Here is an 18082-nt window from a genome sequence, read left to right as displayed (position 1 = left end):
GTGACGCCTCTCATTAGACCCAACCTAGAGTAGCTTCCGTTACACAGTTCTTACAAGGAGCGGTGCTTCATAGCAGCAGAAATAAAGAACAGAAGAAAGGTCCAGCCTCCTGTTCTCGCAGTGGCCAGCCAGATGCCCCCAAAGGGAAGACTGCAAGGAGGACTTGGGTGCAACAGCCCTCTCCCCTCCTGCAGTTTCCAGCAGCTGATAATCGGAAGCATCACTGTCTCCAACCATGGAGGCAGAGCCATACCCCCTCTCCAAGAATTCATCTGATCTTTTAAAGCTATCCAAGGTTGGTGGCAATGGGAGAAATTTGGGTAGTTAGATCACCTGCCTTTATGCATCTGTGCCTTTTATTAACTCTGTATTGCCCATTGTGCCTCAGCAATTTGCATGTAGATCACACCAATCTAAGCATTAAAGCAGGGGAGTCCAACCTCCCAGACCAAATGGGCTGCAAGAGCACTTTGACAGAGAACCCAGCAGCCACACACTGAATTAAAAGTTAAAAATAATAAGACATATACAATTAATGTATTTAATTAAACATATATATTTAAATAGAACAATAGATTTAATTAGATACAAAAACTAATAAGATTTAAAACACTTATTTATTAAACAGATTTAATACGCAGATACATGCATTTTTGTTAACAATGCAGACATCAGTGGGATGCCCGAAATAGAGAATTCTTCACATCTTGATCAACGTCCACAGGCAAATCTTGAGTGAATTGTCTTGCTGTTTAGAGTTTTGGACTTTATGAAGTTCATGTTTGAAAATGCTTGTTCACAGACATACCCCATGCTTCTCGGCACCAAAATTCCTTTCTCTCCCCCACCAATCGGTGCACCCCAAATCTCAGACCTCTCTGTATTGCAAGAAAGCAAGCAAAGTATTCCATACTGAAACACACAGAGACACACCCACCCCATGCTTCTTCTCTGTACTGCCCACATCCCGGGAAGCTCCAGTGCTCCAGAACCCTGTCAGCCTGGTGATGCAGCCATGCAATGATGGGCTTGAGAGCACAGCCTGGTGGCTGCGCAGAGCTCCTCCAACAGCAGAGGAGGAGGAACAGCAGCTGCAGCAGCCTGCCTTCAACGGCAGCACACACACACACTGCTGTCTCCTCCAGCCTGGCTGTGTTGCCCTGGATGAGGTAGAGGGTGGGGAGCTGGAGAGCCACCAAGACTGGCCTCGGGGGTTACGTGCTGGACCACCCTGCCTTTGGAAAGAATCTTTCTTTGGGTTCCTGTTCTTCAACAACTGGGAGGCAGGACAGGTCTATGCACAGTTGGATGCACACTGTTCTATTCCTGCACTTTTGCAATGGAATATTGAGCAACACAAGTCAAGGCAGGAGCAAAGGGGGCCCCTAGGGTGTTCCAATCCAGTTCCCCAAAGAGCTGTTCCTCCTCTGAGCACCTGATTGCTGTCCAACCTTTTCAGAAGCACTGATCACTTTAATTTCATTTGCTTATTAAAATGAGACGTTTTACCTTGCCCTGGTCCTTGCTTTGCCCTAGTGAAATCAGTGCTCAGTTGTGCCATTTTCCCTTTTGATTTGAAGCGTTCCAGAAAATAAATAGTTTTAAAAGCAGAAATAATCATCTTTCTTTAATAAAACTGAATTAAGAAACTCTTGTATTTACTTTCACTGGAGATATCGTTAAGAAATGGCATATTTTTCAGCTGAAATGAACTGACTCACCAACAGCCAGGCAGTTAACCATTTTGATTCCTACTTTCTCATTTGTTACATTCTCTGACTTTCCAACCCAGAAGATTTGAGAGATGACATGAATTAGCTTACAGACATGCCAGCTAAAATTAGGTTTGCCCCCATTTAAAATCTCCTGGCTATGAAAAGCAGAAATTGCTGGGTTGCAGGGACACAGAAAGTAATCTAATTCCTCACCTGCACGAGGGAGATATGCCAAGAGAGGGGGCCAGGCAGCCAAAAAATATGTAAAGCCAGATTATCCGGGAGCCAGGGCAGCAACTGGCTCCAGCCCCCACCTGCAGCAACTCAGCCTCTTACTCCGCAAATTCTCGGATTGCAAGAATTTGTTTTGATGACCTGAAGTGGTTGGGTTTCCATTGCCTCCCCAAATATATTTCTGGATGGGATTTCAATTTGCCTTATTATCTTTGACGACTGTCAAGGCACTGACCTCTGAGCAGTCCTGATTAGCATATCAAACATGGACATAATGCCAGCCATGCCTCCCACTGGCCATTCCACATTCAAATCCAGGCCTAATGGATGCACATTAGGGTGATGACTTTTTCTTTTTTTCTCAAAAATTATTTGCTGTAGCACAAATGGATGAACTTTTGCCTATTAATGACTAAAATGAGGTAAATTCCTTTGAAATATTCAAAAAGGTTACGCACACACCGTTTATTATTTTTTTGTATTACGTTTTACCATTTCATAAAATTGTATTAACAATTCTATATATATTTCGTATCAAATTTGGACACAACACCACATTCCACAATGGGGAGTGTTCTTAGCAACATAGGGTATACCAGGGGTCCCCAAACTAAGGCCCGGGGGCCAGATGCGGCCCTATCGCCTTCTCAATCCGGCCCACGGACGGTCCAGGAATCATGTTTTTACATGAGTAGAATGTGTCCTTTTATTTAAAATGCATCTCTGGGTTATTTGTGGGGCATAGGAATTCATTCATATATTTTTTTTCAAAATATAGTCTGGCCCCCCACAAGGTCTGAGGGACAGTGGACCGGCCCCCTGCTGAAAAAGTTTGCTGACCCCTGGGGTATACAAATGTGACACCTGCGCAAGGTAAAAGCCTCTTTTTGGGACCTCAAAACTCAGCCAGCAGACCCTGCCGGACATGCTGGGGAAAGAACCTACAGGAGAGGTAGCAAAACATCGTCCTCTAGCGGCGTCTATACTGTTACTGCAGCTAAAAAAAGCTTCCTTGTGTGTTTGATGACCCTATATAATGTTGTATATATGTGACTCTAAAGCTTGGGTTCAATTTTATATCCGCTTACAGTGACTTCAAAAATGGTCAAAAAACTGATAAATAAAAATTTTAAAATCATTTTGTGTGTGAGGTTTTTTTAATCAAATCTCTTTGAAAGTAAGATTTTATCTAATCTTTAATGAAAGCTCATCAAATTATGATACAGGGAAATGAGGTTGTAAAAAAGTCATCACCCTAATGCACATTGCAGCAGTTGCTGAAAGAAGCATTTACCATAAAATCTGCAAATCAAACAGGGCAGGAAGTCTGGGATCCATCCTGGCAGATTCTAAGGAGAAGGGAGTTGTGCACTTTTTCCAAATAAGCACCCAAACCGAGCTGCTACCTCCCAGATTGTACCCTATTATTCTGCACTCGGTTAGGCTTGAAGAACCATCAACTGCAACAGATGAGCAGCCATGGTGGACTAAAATGGGTGGGAAGAATGAAAAAACAAAACTCTGCACTACTTTGTACGGGTTGCTTGACTTTTTTTTGCTGACTCTAGGTAACAGTTGTGTGGCATCTTGGATGATGCTACTATTGAAGGGAACATCATAGCATCGGTAAAATACTGACAGCCAGAGTGGTATGGTAGTTAGCATGTCAGACTAAAATTTGAGAGACCAGGGTTCAAATCCCCACTTGGCCATGAAGCTCACTGGGTGGCCTTGGGCCAGTCCCTCTCAGCCTAACCTACTTCACAGGCCTGCTGTGAAGATTAAATGGGGAAGGAAAGAACCATGTGTACCACACTGAGCTCCCCCAGATGCGTTTTGGTAACCCACAGCCTGCATCCCACTTGGGCTCACCTAGGTAACTAATATTCTCCTGGTCCAGTTCCTGATCATGATGAAAATGGTACAGAGCATCATTTTCTTTCTTTCCTTCCTTCCTCCCTCCCTTGCCCCTGGCCTCATCTCTTATTTACCTGCTCCCTCTCAGCTGTTTGGGTAAAGCAGGACATTATCCCATAGTGCCCAGCAAACTACAAAATAACAGAGATTAGAAATGAACTATGGAATTTAGAAATTATGTTTCGCCAGCAGATGGGCTGTGGGGGCTAGGAAACCAAATCTTCAGTTGGGAAAGGAAATAAACTCTTTTAATTGGGGCATTGTACAACAATAAACACAATGATTTTCTTCAGTTATAACCTTGAGTCTGTGGAGTTAAGTCGTTATGCTTTACTCCCTGTGCCCCTGTGTCACTAGTAGTGAGCAAATTTCAACCCTGATTAGATCCCCAAATTAACCGACCCAAGCCAGAGGTCCATAGCTCAGATCTTCCTGGCAGCTGTTTAGGGGAGGAAAAAGCTAAGCTCATCAACTTTGCTGTTCAAGACTCCCCAGGCCGCATCATCCTTCCATCTAATGCATTTACAGACCACCTGAAATGGCCGAAATCCATGTTTTCTACACTTGCACTGGCTGCAAGCTGCCCCAACCAAGCCCCACTTCAGAACAAAATAGACTTTTGCCTGCCGCTCTGATTCTTGGCCCGGGGGGAAAGGAAGCAAAGCTGATGCTCCACCTCTGATCATGATGGTGAGCATCTGCAAAAACCCACCTTCTCAATGCACACAGGTAAAAGACCTTCTTTCCAGAAACTTCCATGAACTTTACATGTATATGACTTACAGAACCTTGCACTTGCTCAGTGAGCAGTTATGTGCAGTCATCATTGAAAATGGAGTAGCAATTCAATAGCAGTTCTCTGGTGAGGCTCCAAACACCCCCTCTACACCCTTTTGGGCTTCAGTCCTGCAGAAAGGCTGATTAGAACGAGGATTGAGCAGGCTCATATCCCACTAGACAACCCCAGGGGACTCTCAGGGAGCTTCCAGTCAGGTGTTTACCGAGAGATGGGGGCTCCTCATTCATGTAAGGTCTGTTGTTGTTTTTTGCAGCATCTATATGCATAAAAACCCAAGTCCATAATTCCCTCTGCCACCACTTTAATCTGGATTTACCCTTTAAAAATATATATCAAAAACTGATGTGACAATACTAGAAGAAAAAAAAGAGAAACAGAGAAAAACTGAAAAGGACAGGATCTGCCTATCCCTGTTGGAGGACCATGAATTTGGGAGCAAGGACAGCTGGCCAAAGCCTCACCCTGAGGCACTCAGTACTGGACATTTTGCACTGCCAAAATACATCACTCCCTGTTCCAAAGTATGGCATTCTAATTCTGGACTAAGACCTTAGAGAGTTTAAATCTTGCAAGAGGCTTTTTTTGGAGGAAGAGTCAGGGGAGGCCAGGTGAAGCCAGCCCAGCCCAGTAGAACAGTGTGAAATCGGGGAGGGAAGAGCGAGATAGAGAACAGGTGGCCATTATTGATTCATGAGCATCTTGCTTCCCTCCTTCAAGCAAAACCATGACTATTTTTCTTAACGTTTTTCTGTCATCTTTTAAGAAGGACATCTGGGCTCCCAGAAACAGTTATAGAACATCCTATCTTGCAAATTAATATTAAGTGGCATTCAGGTTTTTTTTTTTAAAAAAGAGAGCAAGTGTTGGTGAAGATTGATCAAAAACATTATGCCCTACATTTTTGGAAAATTCAGAATAGTCTTCTAGATTTTAAAAATAAGAGGAGCAGAGAAGAAAACCTGGCTTCCAATTTAGGAAACAGAGTGCAGCTTTACAATCCCAGACATGACTTTGTTTCCTGCTATACAAATGAGCAAGAGCTCATCGCCACAGACAATTTCTCAGTTTGAGAAGAAGCCAAATCGCTCTCCTCTTACAATCAGAGAAGCTGACTTGGCACAATGGGAGTCTGCAAAGAAATCACAGTGTCCTGACTGTCAAATAACAGTCTGCATTTTTTTGCGTTCAGGAAAACGGATTAAGTGGATCATCTGCTTCCAAGGCTCCGCAAAGCTCTTTTTCTACAAAATGGCAACATCAGGAAAATCTGGGACTCTGCTTTTGGTGAACCAAACAGCAGTAAATAAAGGTGCCTTGGATGGGAGAGTTGGTTGCTCAGCAGCACAGCACCTGCTTTGTATGCAGAAGGAGCCCCTTCAGGTAGGGCTGGGAAGGTCATCTGCCTAAAACCCCAGAGGCTTCTAGGGTCAACAGTACTAAGTTAGATGGACCCAAGTTCTGACTAGGTATAAGGCAGATTCTAATGTTTCCACAATGTCTCAATAAGCAGACACTTTCTATGTCTTTTGAGTGGGGACCCCTTTGCAACATGGCCAAGGATCCTCCACAGCCCCACATCACAATCAGACCCAATGATGTCGGAGGCATTCCACACACACCCTTGCCTTACCTGGTGATTTCCTCTTTCAGGGCCGCAGGGTCGGTAGGGTAGAACTTCACCCGGAAGCACATGGTGAACGGAGGCTGTGCTGCAGGAGAGAACAGCATCATGATTAGCATATCAGCTGGAGAATCAACAACAGTCTCTCTCCCCACCACCACCACCACCACCCATGGCCTGTTAGAAGCCTGTCTGGCCCCTAACTCCGTCTTCCCACACTCAAATTCCAGTGAGCAAATACACTCTTCCTCCTGGTGCAAACTCATCTTTGTAATGACCACTCTAGCAAGTCATTGCAACAACTCTGTACTAAGAAAAAGCGCCTATTTCCTCCTCCCCATCAACCCGCTTTCCTTTTGTGCCATAACTTTTCAACTGCAAGCCAGAGGGCTTAGGGTTTCTTCTCGCTGATATCTGCAAGCCGCTCTGGGAGCTGAAGAGCAGAAAGGAAAAACCTAGGCTGGGAATTGGACACCCAAAAAGATGTCTAATAAGGAAACTGAATGGCTGAAACTAGAGGGAAGCTTATGATGAGGAAATCTTGCCCTTGGACACAGACACAAGTGCACATACAACTCATGGCCACATGTGCAGAAGAAAGAATGAGCCTTCTGTGCAACAAAGTGGTGTTATTAGGAAGAGACAGATTTGTTTGGAGTTTGTGGTTTAAAAAAAACACCAGTACAGGAAAAAGGTCAAGTCGAATAATACATGGTGTGAGAAGTGGGATCAACTAGTTCCTTAGAAGCAAGTGTGGTAGCTCCTAAAGTCCAAAGGTGCATAGAAAATACCAGGAAAGTTTGATTTCCCATGAGGACATCCATGCACAAGGAGAGTCTTAAACCTGGATCAGGCCAATGGCCCATCTAGTCCAGCATCCTGTTCTCACAGTGGCCAAACAGATGCCCATCATGGGAAATCCACAAGCAGGATCCGAGCACAAGGTTTCCCTCCTTTGGTTTTCAGCAACAGGTATTCAGAAGCTTTACTGCCTCCAACTTTGGAGGCACAGCACAGGCATTGCGGCTAGTAGCCACCCAAAGCCCTCTCCTCCAAGAATTGGTCTAATCCAGGCATCCCCAAACTTTGGCCCTCCAGATGTTTTGGACTACAATTCCCATCATCCCTGACCAATGGTGCTGTTAGCTAGGGATCATGGGAGTTGTAGGCCAAAACGTCTGGAGGGCCGCAGTTTGGGGATGCCTAGTCTAATCCTCTTTTAGAGCCATCCAACTAGGTGGCCATCACTGCCTCCTGAGGGAGGGAGTTGCACACATTAACTGTGTGCGGCATAAAGACACACTTCCTTTTATGTGCTTCATGAAGAAGTTATTTCTTTAATCCGCCCCGAATCTTCCTACATTCAGCTTCATTGGATGTCCATGAGTTCTAATCTTATGAGAGGGAGAAAAATATTTCTCTATCTGTTTTATCCATACCATGCCTAACTATAAACTTCTACCATGTTACCTATCATTTGCCTTTTCTCTGCACTAAAATTTTCCAAATGCTGCAAGCTTTCTTTGTAGGGGAGTCACTCCATAAAGCCCTGTCCAGACTAGTGCAGAAGCTTTTTTCCTCGTATCTTATTTTAGTAATTGAACAAAATGTAAATACAACTTGATTGTAATAAAACCTCAAAAACACTTTGCAACAAAAAGACATGCCACCCCAACCCCCTTGGCAGAATCGAAAGCTGCTCCCTCCATCACACCAGGGGCCGCTTCATTGTCTCAGCTCTCTTAAGGAGGCAATACTTACATCGCATTTGCTTCACAACAGACTTTGTGAATTCCAACCAGTGCTGAAATGAAGAAGAAACCAGTTTTCAAAAGGAGGCGAAGCAAAGCACTAGTTACAAAACCTGTGGGAAGGGTCTCATGCAGACAACCAAACTGGATTACAGAGGGTCCTAACCTAGATGGACAAGGGCGAGTTTCAGGGGCAGTCTTACTGGGATGTTGCTGTGTTATTTTAAGGAGGCAGCCTGCAACTTTGATTGGAGGAACGGCCACGGGGAAAAGATGCACAGCTTTGCATGGCTACCTCACTGGATCTCTTGGAAGCTCAGCAGCCTTTGGCTCCCCAGCTACCACCTACAGTAGCAGCAACCATTCCATTAGGCTGCAACAGAAGAAAGGAAGCAGGACCACTCCACTGGCTTTGCTGAGAGACCAGCTGTGTCTGGCTCTTCCTCTCCCTCAACTGTCACTATCAGCAGTTCTTTCATCAGGCTTCCATAGAGGGAGAGAAGGGAAGCAGGGCCACTGTATCAGTTCTGCTTAGAGACCAGCTCATTTTGGCTCCTTCCCCCCCTCCCTGAGCTGTGCCCATCCCAACAGGAACCACTATGAGACTTTTAAAAATCAGTGATTAAGTTTATTGGTTTTTCTCTTCCCTCCTCATCCCATTTTCCTTTCATATCACATCTTTTAGATTGAAAGCCTGAAGGCAGGGTCTGTCTCATTTCTTACTGATCTGCTATTGGGAGCTTTTTTCAATGCAATGTAAAACGCTTTAAATAAATAAGCACACAAACCTTTTCCGCATGGGCCATTTTTTTCCTGTTCGAAATGAGATCCCTTCAACTGTTTTTCCATCCATGAAAGCAAAGATGCAATTATCTTTTTTCCCCACTGCTGCAAAAGCAGCTATGGGGATTTTAAGTAGGAAAATGTCCAGTGGGGAGGGGTGGGGGGTACAGTATGCATTCTCTCTGATCAAATGTGCAGCAATCCCAGGGCTGCTTTTCATTTAAAAAATAGCAAGTTGGGTGACTTGGATGAAAGGTGAGATATAAATGTAATTAATAATATAAACCCTGACAACTAAGTCAAGCAATGGGAAAGGTTCCCTGCAGAGGGGAAAGCAGAGGACCAAACTGGAAAAACCAAAGCCAGCCTCAACGAACCCCCCCCCCCCAACCCCCATGGTCAGGAAGCAGGAGTTGGGGCTATATCCACATTTTGCATTCTCTCTCTGGAGTGAAGGGCTGGCTCACAGTTGAATGGCAGGCAACCAAGAAGCCCCATGCTGCAGAGCAAAGAGGTCAGATTTTGCACCCTGAATAAATTTTGCAAAGCCAGCCAATTTGCATAGAGTGCTTTTGCTTCTGCATAATTTATTTGTTCCGCTTTCGCTGCAGCACCAGGCCTTGCTAACTCCTACTCCAGGTTTTGAAGCTTGACCAAAAGCTGGGCCTGCTGGGGCCTTTTCCGCAGGACTCACCCGTTGCTTGTCGGGGTCCACGTAGCGGATCCCAAAGTAGTCCTTCTCCAGCAAGTTCAGGTGATGGCAAAGGAGGTCGAAGAGGTACTGCCCTTTTGCATCTCTCTGCAAAACAAAGGGAGGACTCTGATCAGAGAGGGAACAATAGCCACCACTGTGACTGTTACCGAATGGCCTGAACACGTACTGCTCATGAACCAGGAAGGGCTCAGTGACAGAGCATCTGCCTTGCATACAGATGGTCCCAGGTTGAGGTTCCGGTTTCCGCCTGCAGGAATGGCGGACCTGTTTTCCATCTCTCTGACCTTCGTAAGGAATTTGGCGGTTGCTAGGGGAGTAAATGGCAACCCCCTACCCTCTCCGGGGGTTACGGAGAGGGGCCGCTGGCCCGCGATGCCCCCAGACCCACTCCGACTGTTTTTGGAGTGGGGGGAGCTTGGGCTGAGCACTTACGAGGGCCAGGACTCCCGGACGCTAATCTGCATGGCGGGGATTTCCATGGTTAAAGAAGATAATTAGGCTTAAATCTATGGACATACTTCAGAAGGAGGGGAAGAAGCGCTGTTTACTGCTGAGAAATTTATGCTGCTGAGGGAGAGGAGTCAAAGATTGTACAGCATCTGGAAGAAGGATTGATGGGGACGGAGCGATAAGGGAAGTGAGTTTTTATTTTTTTTCTTCATATTGTTGCCTCGTACCTTCCCGGACGCGATGTCCTGGCTTGTTTGGAGTGAAAGAGAAGCAAAAGACTGTGTGAGTTGAACTTTATAACTGTTGTTACTGAGCATATTTTTTAAAGATGTGGAGTTGCCGATGAGAAAAGCCCCCCCCTAGTCGGACGGAAGGAGTTCTGGACGCGTTCGGAGGATTTATGAGCTGTGACGCACTTTAAATTGGAGCAGCGACCTGAAGCTAAGTTCAGCTATAGGGCAAGGAGATCCATTAATTTACCAAGAGTTTATGGTTTGATGTTTGGGTCTCCTGCCTGGAAAAGCTGTAAATTCTATAATGATCGTAAATCTTCATGGCTATGAGAGAAATCGAAAGTGATTTGAGCTTTTTAAGATGGCGCTGCTTCGTGCAGCTTCGACGCAACAGGGAGCTCCATTAAGAAGATTTATGGGGAGGCTGGACTGATTAACTCACACAGGAGAAAGAACATCTGTGAAACTTTGTTTGATATTTATCTCAGCAGCTGGGAAACAATCGGATGAAAGTGGAAAACATCTATGTGACTGTAAGGGGAAGATCTGGATTATTATGAACTTGGAGGACGATTTGAACTTTAGAAAAAAGACGGCAGTGGACAGTTGCGAGGAATTCCCAATTTCTTGAAGCATGGGAACCCAAATAAAAAATTCTTTAGATGATTTGGCATAACATTCGGTTTGATTGATATATATATGTGTATAATTTGAAATATTGAATGTGATATAATTGGTTTTAATTGGAAAATTAATAAAAATATTTTTTTTAAAAAAAAAAACAGATGGTCCCAGGTTTAATCCTCAGCATCTCCAGGTAGAACAGGGAAAAAATCCTGCCTGAAACCCTGGAGAGCCACTGCCAGTCAGTGTAGACGACGCAGAGCTAGGTGGACCAAAGGTCTGACTCAGCATAAGGCAGCTTCCTATGACATATGGAATCACTGATATATCTGGACAAGGGGACAGGATAGCTTGAGTCCCACCCCAGGGCACCTGGGCTTATGAAAGGGACCATGGACCTCCAGCAGCTTTTGCTAAAGCCAGGTTGGAACCCTCTGAGGCACCTTCCCTGGGCTTAACCAGCCATTTCAGACCATTATTTGGCTAGGGACATCTCTCCTGGTAAATCCCACCTTGTGCTGAAGCAACCTCTTGCACATGGGCAGAACGATGTTCTTAACAGATCTGGAGTTGGCGACAGACAACTAATTACACAAATCTATAGAATCAAGGGAGATCAGTGCTTAAACTACAAATGTCAGGTTTACTGTTTTCCAGCAGGCAAAGAAAGGGATAAATGCACTGTTGATGGTGGAGCATTTGACAGCAATGCCAATATATCCAACCTCCAGGCTCTGCAGAATCCTTATCCTTCAAGAAGACCTGCTGGGTGGATAAATGACCTCTTCCATCTCCTTAATTCTACAATACCCACTTTCTCCTCTCCTCCTTTACCCCTCTACTGTCCGCTGTCATGTTTGGCATCTCTCCTCCACCTGCCTCTTGCCCACCGGAGGCAGAGCTCTCCTTCTGGCAGAGACCACATCACTCCTCGTCTCCTCTCCAATGCCAAACACCCAACTAGCACTTAATCCCTGTTAAGAAGGCCAGCAATTGAACAGATTTAGTTGGCACTGTCTACACTTTTTAGACAACAGGGAGCTATTGTGGTGCTCTCCAGATATTGATGGACTACAGCCCCCATAATTTCTGACCAATGGCCCATCTAGTCCAGCATCCTGTTCTCACTGCGGCCGAACAGAGTTCCTGCAGTTTCCACCAACTACTGGTAATATTCAGAAGCGGTTCTGCCTCCAACTGTTAAGAGTAGAACATAACTAGAAGCTATCAATAGTGCTCTCCTCCATGAATGTGTGTCTTTTAAAGCCACCCTAGTTGGTGGTGATCACTGCCTCCTGTGGGAGGGAGTTCCATAGTTTAACTATGAGCAGCATTAAAGAGGATTTTCTTCCAACATTCAGCTTCACTGGATGTCCTAAGTCGTGTTGGGAGAGAGCGATAAACGTGTTTCTCAACCCACTCCCTCCATGCCATGCATCATTTTATAAACTTCTATCATGTTGACTCTTCCTTGTCTTTTCGCTAAACTAGAATCTCCCAAAGGCTGCAACCTTTCTTCATAGGAGATTCGCTCCACCCCCTTGATCATTTTGGCTGCCCTTATCTGAACCTTTCCCAACTCTACAATATCATTAACCTCCCATCAACTCTGTCTAGATGAGAGACATCCCATTTTTATGAGCAACCACGGAAGGTAGGAGGGCAACCCATTGCCAACCCTCTCCCAGGCCCTTGCAGGGCCCCCACAGTGTGGGTGCATCTCCCTGCTGTTGTTGGGGAATCTGGTAGCAGCTCCTTCCTGTTCCTCCCAGCTCCCTTCAGGGCGCCCTCGACAATGTCCCTGCAAGACGGAGAGTGCAGCAGACCGAGATAAAGATTGAGTTTAATTTCAAGCTCTGTTAGGAATATTCACTGTTGCCCGAAGGAAGGAAGGAGAAATGAAAGGAGGAAGATCAGCTGGGGAAGAGGAAGCCTTGTCAAGAGGCCACCGATACTAAGTGTGGCACTTCACAGTTCACACACGTTCAGAGCTGCCTGTTTAGCGCTCTCTCTCTCTCTGCGCGCGCGCACACACACACACACACAGCAATACCCCCCTCCCTTTTGAACTCACGAGTTCAGGTTCCTGGTATTTAGAATTATCTTACGGTAAAGGAAGCCCAAATTTACAACCAACCTTTTAGCACAGGGAAAGGAAGAAAAACCTTTTCCAACATGAGGGCCACATTCCCTTCCAGGCAATCTTCTGGGGACCACATACCAGAGGCAAAAACCTGGGACCACATACCAGAGGCAAAAAACAGACAGAGAAATGCACAAAAATGTTGCCTTTGGCCCGTCATAAGAACATAAGAAGAGCTCCGATGGATCAGGCCAATGGCCCTTCTAGTCTGCCTCAGTTTCTAACTTATGGAGAATTGCAGCCCTGAGCCTACCTTGTTGGCTCCCTCCATCCTGTGCCCACCTGCCATCCAGGAAATCCTGTATTTTCCAAGCAATTTATGGTGTTCTATTAAATCAGTCCAGTGATTCACAGCCAAGTTAAAATGCCATCCTATGCACACCCAGGGGAGTTGGGTGCATTCGACAACCAACATTTCTCTGCAGCAGCTAACTCCAAACAAAATCCTCTCTGGAAACCTGTTTGGGATACTTCTGAGCGCTTTGTGCCATGAAAGCGCCAAATGCCCTTTCAAAGAGGCCAGGAGAAGACAGAAAATACAGCTTGCGTCTGCAGCCAGTGGACTGATTAATTGTGCTAATTGATTGATTAATGCACTTGGCCTGACTTCCTTTTGGTTCAGCGTCTAGCAAGATCCTCAAGCCGGAATCCTCCCCATGATTCCTCTACACACATGCAGCAAAGTGCTGTCTTAATGCAAGCCAGGATCTCCAGAAATCATGCCCCTCCACCTGTCTTCTCTTAGTGCTTATAAAAGCAAAAGGGCCCTGGTTGGCTGCTGTGACCCAAGACAGAATGTGGGGCTCATCTCGCGGGACACGTGGCTGCTGACCTGATAAGAGACCTAATCCTGCTTCTTTCACACAGCACATGCTGGGATGGGGAAGTGTTGGCTGGCTTGGTGGCATCAGTGCCTCCCCTCCTTCTTGCACATGGACTGAGCAACTGGGCTTCAAGTGATCAAACAGCCTCCAGCCATGGTGAGTTGTGCCATGTGACTTGGAGCCCCCCCCCCCCGGTGGCTTGGGCCACTAGCTGCTTTTCCGGGGTCTCTGCCGCTAAATGTCACTGCATCTGGAATCAACAACAAGCCCTGCCTGGATTCCGGCTGCCGTGCAATGACAAGCTTGATTCCGCTACGTTCCCATTTTGCTCACTGAGAGAGGTGACCTTTTGCAAACAACTCTCCAAGCTTCACAAAGGCCACCACGACTGCAAGAAGAAGCATGGTGGTATGGAGCCTGGCTGAGGGCTAGCTAGACCTCTGGGCCAGGCTAGCTTCCTCTAGCCGATGCTCAGGGCCAAAATGTGCTCAACAAAACACAGACATGCACACAGCACCTGCACTCTTGGAGCTGTCAAAGCTGCAGCCCCCTAAAAACCAGCAAAATGTGTCCTTAGCAAAATCAAAGGTAAGCTGCAGCTGCCTCAGGAGGACAGGAGAGGAGGCTGCTCCTTGGCTGCAAGAATTTGATCATCAGGGACTTGGCCTCTGCCCTGCTTCCCACCCGCAGGCATCACACAGCCCCAGGCAAATGCTCTCCTTCACTGCTCCAGCCTTTGCCTTCAAAGACAAGATTGTTATCCAGCACTCAGCAGCATTGACAGGAGTCAAACGCAGCAAAGCAGGGGGTGGGGATATCAGTAGCCCTCTAGATAGCCTCAACACCCCCCAGGCCTCAGCCAGCAGGGCACACCAGAAGGTGCCAGGTTCCCTGTCCCTTGATGCATGGACCTGCCTCTCCACTGTTGCTCTGATCATTTGCTGCAGAGAAAGAGAAGCAATTATGAGAAAGAAAAGGAGACATTTTAAAGTTCAAGCATCTCGTTCCTTTAAGCCACTAATAATATCCAGCTGAACCAATATCCTAGAATCAAAGGGCTAGCCTTGTATTTGAAAACCCATCAAGACTTGAAACAAGGGTACCTAAAAGATGGCTGGTTTCCCAATCTACTCAGGTGCCCCCCTTTCAAAGGGGGCTTATCTGCGGTGGCCTCATTTGTGGGACCCTTTCCCCAAGGAAGGGGCTTAGGGTCCCTTCCAACTCAACTATTCTTTGCAAGCTGACCTGGAAGTGTCTTTGAAGAGGAAGGCAGAGTTCTGCTGGAAAAAGGGGCCACAAGGGCTCGCCTCTTTCCACAGAACCACATTTTTGAGATTTTCCAGTCACTTAGCCGGCACCTCGTCAAGGTTTACTTTATTTAGAGGTTATTTTGAGATATTCATGTCTTTTCTATATTGTAGTTTCTTTTGGGAAATTTAAACCTACTGTATTATGTTTCTTTGAGTAATCATTAGTTGAGTTTTAGTATTATTCACCTTATCAATACCTCGTTTCAGGTATTTAACACGGCATAGTTTTGTTTTTGCGCTGTCTCACTCCTTGCAGCATCGCTGGAACCAGTGTGCTGTTGTCAAAGCAGCCTCTCCCCCCGTCCTGCCCCCGTCTCTCACACACGGACATCTCTGTTTATGTACATCAATCCCTTCATTGAAAACTGTCTGATGGTTTGGTTCAAGAGGCTTTGTTAGAACAAGACACCCATTTTCTTTTTTGACACATGATGTGGAACCTTGGGGTTGTTGGATCAATCAAAGATTAAGCTGTGAATCTCCACCTTGCCTCTACTTACCCCCCTTCACGGATGAGCAGCCCCTAATGGGCACCACACACTTTTACAATGGCACCTTACGCCACGTGCGATGTGGCTGTGCGTTATCACGGAGGCAATGCAGCAGGCATCCTGCCAGAGATCATAAAGACAGCCTTCCGAAGCACATGCTGAAACTTAGCAAGGGCTGCTTAATGCTGCTACACAAATGTTGGGTGCGGCTGCATGTGGAATATGGTGCACAGTTCTGGTCGCCCCAGGATATTGCAGAGATGGGAAAGGCTTTAAGAGTAATTAAAACGATCAAGGGGATGGAATGACTCCCCTATGAAGAAAAGTTGCAGCTTTTAGGATTTTTTTTTAGTTTAGAGAAAAGGCATGTAAGAGGTGACATTTATAGAAGTTTGATGATGATGATGATGATCAGTGCCTTTTTTCCCTTGGGGGTACTCAAGGGTACACAGTACTGGCACTTTTTTTTCCTAGAAGAAAAGCACCGATAATAATGTTATTTGTACCCCACCCAACCTAAAAAGGTAAAGGACCCCTGACAGTTAAGTCCAGTTGCAGACGACTCTGAGGTTGCAGCGCTCATCTCGCTTTACTGGCCGAGGGAACCGGCGTTTGTCTGCAGACAGTTTTTCTGGGTCGTGGCCAGCATGACTAAGCCGCTTCTGGCGAACCAGAGCAGCGCACGGAAACGCCCATTACCTTCCCGCCGAAGCGGTACCTATTTATCTACTTGCACTTTGACGTGCTTTCGAACTGCTAGGTTGGCAGGAGCTGGGACCGAGCAATGGGAGCTCACCCCGTCGCGGGGATTCAAACCACCAACCTTCTGATCGGCAAGCCCTAGGCTCAGTGGTTTAGACCATATGGCTCTAAAAGAGAATTGAACAAATACATGGAGGAGAGGGCAATCAATGCCTTTATTTATTTATTTATTTATTTATTTAATAAATAAATAAAATGGCATCACCGCCCGATTGTAAAATCAAACAAACCTCACAATAGCATAAAAAAATAAAACTACTTAAAACATTCAAAAAGAATTAAAACACGCATCCACATTCTACATATCTGGATAGGCATGTTTATAAAGAAATATGTTTTTAGCAGGTGGCAACAAGAGTATAGCAGAAGCATTTGCCTGATGTCAATAGGCAGGGAGTTCCGAAGTGTTAAGTACTTCCCTATGAAAATATTGATTTATTACAAATGCAGAATGGGTACCATGTGGCACCTGTAACAGAGCCAGTTCCACATGAATGGCAGAGATGTATAAGATTATGAACAGTGTGGAGGAAATAGATGGTATTATGAGGGGTCACCTACTGTAGCAATGGAGCAGACATGCTCAGGAGGTGATGGCGTTTTCTTCACTGGGAATATTTAAGCAGAGATTTGACAGCATCTGTCAAGGATGCTGTAGTAGTTCCATCCTGAGCAAGGAGGGTGGACAGGATCCTCCAGGATCCCTTGGGACATTGTTTTTTATCTTGCCATGACAAATGGTAGCGTTTCCCATTATTTCCGCATGCAGACAGCAAGATCCCCGGAAGTGGAGGAAAATCAAACGTTTGCACCTTCTTGAAAATTTGATCTAAACTTATAATGAAGAACTTTATGCTTCGTTCAATAGAGAACTCTCTCTCTCTCTCTCTCTCTCTCTCTCTCTCTCTCTCTCTCTCTCTCTCTCTCTCTCTCTCTCTCTCTCTCTCTCTCTCTCTCTGCTTGGGCAGCCATGCAAAGCCTGAAAGCTGGATTCTTCTGATATTGTTGCAGCAACTTTAAATAGTATTTTACTGTAGTGACAGCAAATGCTGCTAATAACCCAGGAAGGCACCAGAGGCAGCAGGATTTCCACTTGAAACAGACACTAGCAGGCAGCAGCCCGTACTCTCTTCTCCAACCTGCTTCAATGTTTCTTAAAAGGATTTGCAGGGGGAAGATGCTCGGAGTTCATCCTGATGCCTGCAAGATGTTTTCCATTTCAATTTCAACAGAGAAAACATCACAGAAAACAAGTCAAACCGCATCCTGCTGAATTGCAGAGAAATGAGGTTCCAGTGTCAAAAAGCAAACATTGATATGCATAAAATTGTTTCCTCTTTGATCTCCCTAACTTGAATTAAACAGGTTTTAAATTAATCATTAAGAATGTGTCCTCAAAGGAATTCTCTGCATTCTTATGAAAGATCCAGATTAGGAGGTTTCTGGGATTGCTATTTTTCATTTTACAGAAATGAGATTTTCATCTGTCTTAGTTGTTTGGTTGCTCTCTTAACTTGAGTGCTAAGTTCTTTGCAGTTTGGAAACGGGGCTTGGAAAAAAGGAAGGCGTTTGCTTTCCCATTGCTATGTCAGTTCAAAAGCGGCTCAATAAGCACCACCAGTCTTTCAGAAATCCCTGACGCAACGTTTCCACATAAATTGTCAGCGGGGACCAAGCAGGCAAACTCATTCCAGAGCACTGATGCTGCTT

General features: G+C 45.6%; 1 protein-coding gene across 3 annotated transcripts in view; it reads right to left on the bottom strand.

Moving 5' to 3' along the window:
• The window catches only part of FRMD5 (FERM domain containing 5), a 133824-nt gene that overhangs the window by 16719 nt on the left and 99023 nt on the right, over positions 1–18082 (bottom strand). For all 3 annotated transcript variants that reach the window (XM_035131943.2, XM_035131945.2, XM_035131944.2), the window contains exons 2-4: positions 9515–9619; positions 8048–8090; positions 6296–6374 (exon numbers count right to left, since the gene is read on the bottom strand). In XM_035131943.2, coding sequence (XP_034987834.1) covers positions 6296–6374; positions 8048–8090; positions 9515–9619 — 227 coding nt within the window. The remainder of the gene's footprint in view (positions 1–6295; positions 6375–8047; positions 8091–9514; positions 9620–18082) is intronic.

This window comes from Zootoca vivipara, chromosome 14 (assembly GCF_963506605.1).
Source record: "Zootoca vivipara chromosome 14, rZooViv1.1, whole genome shotgun sequence".
Classification (NCBI taxonomy): Eukaryota; Metazoa; Chordata; class Lepidosauria; order Squamata; family Lacertidae; genus Zootoca; species Zootoca vivipara.
This window is presented reverse-complemented; position numbering and strand designations above follow the sequence as displayed.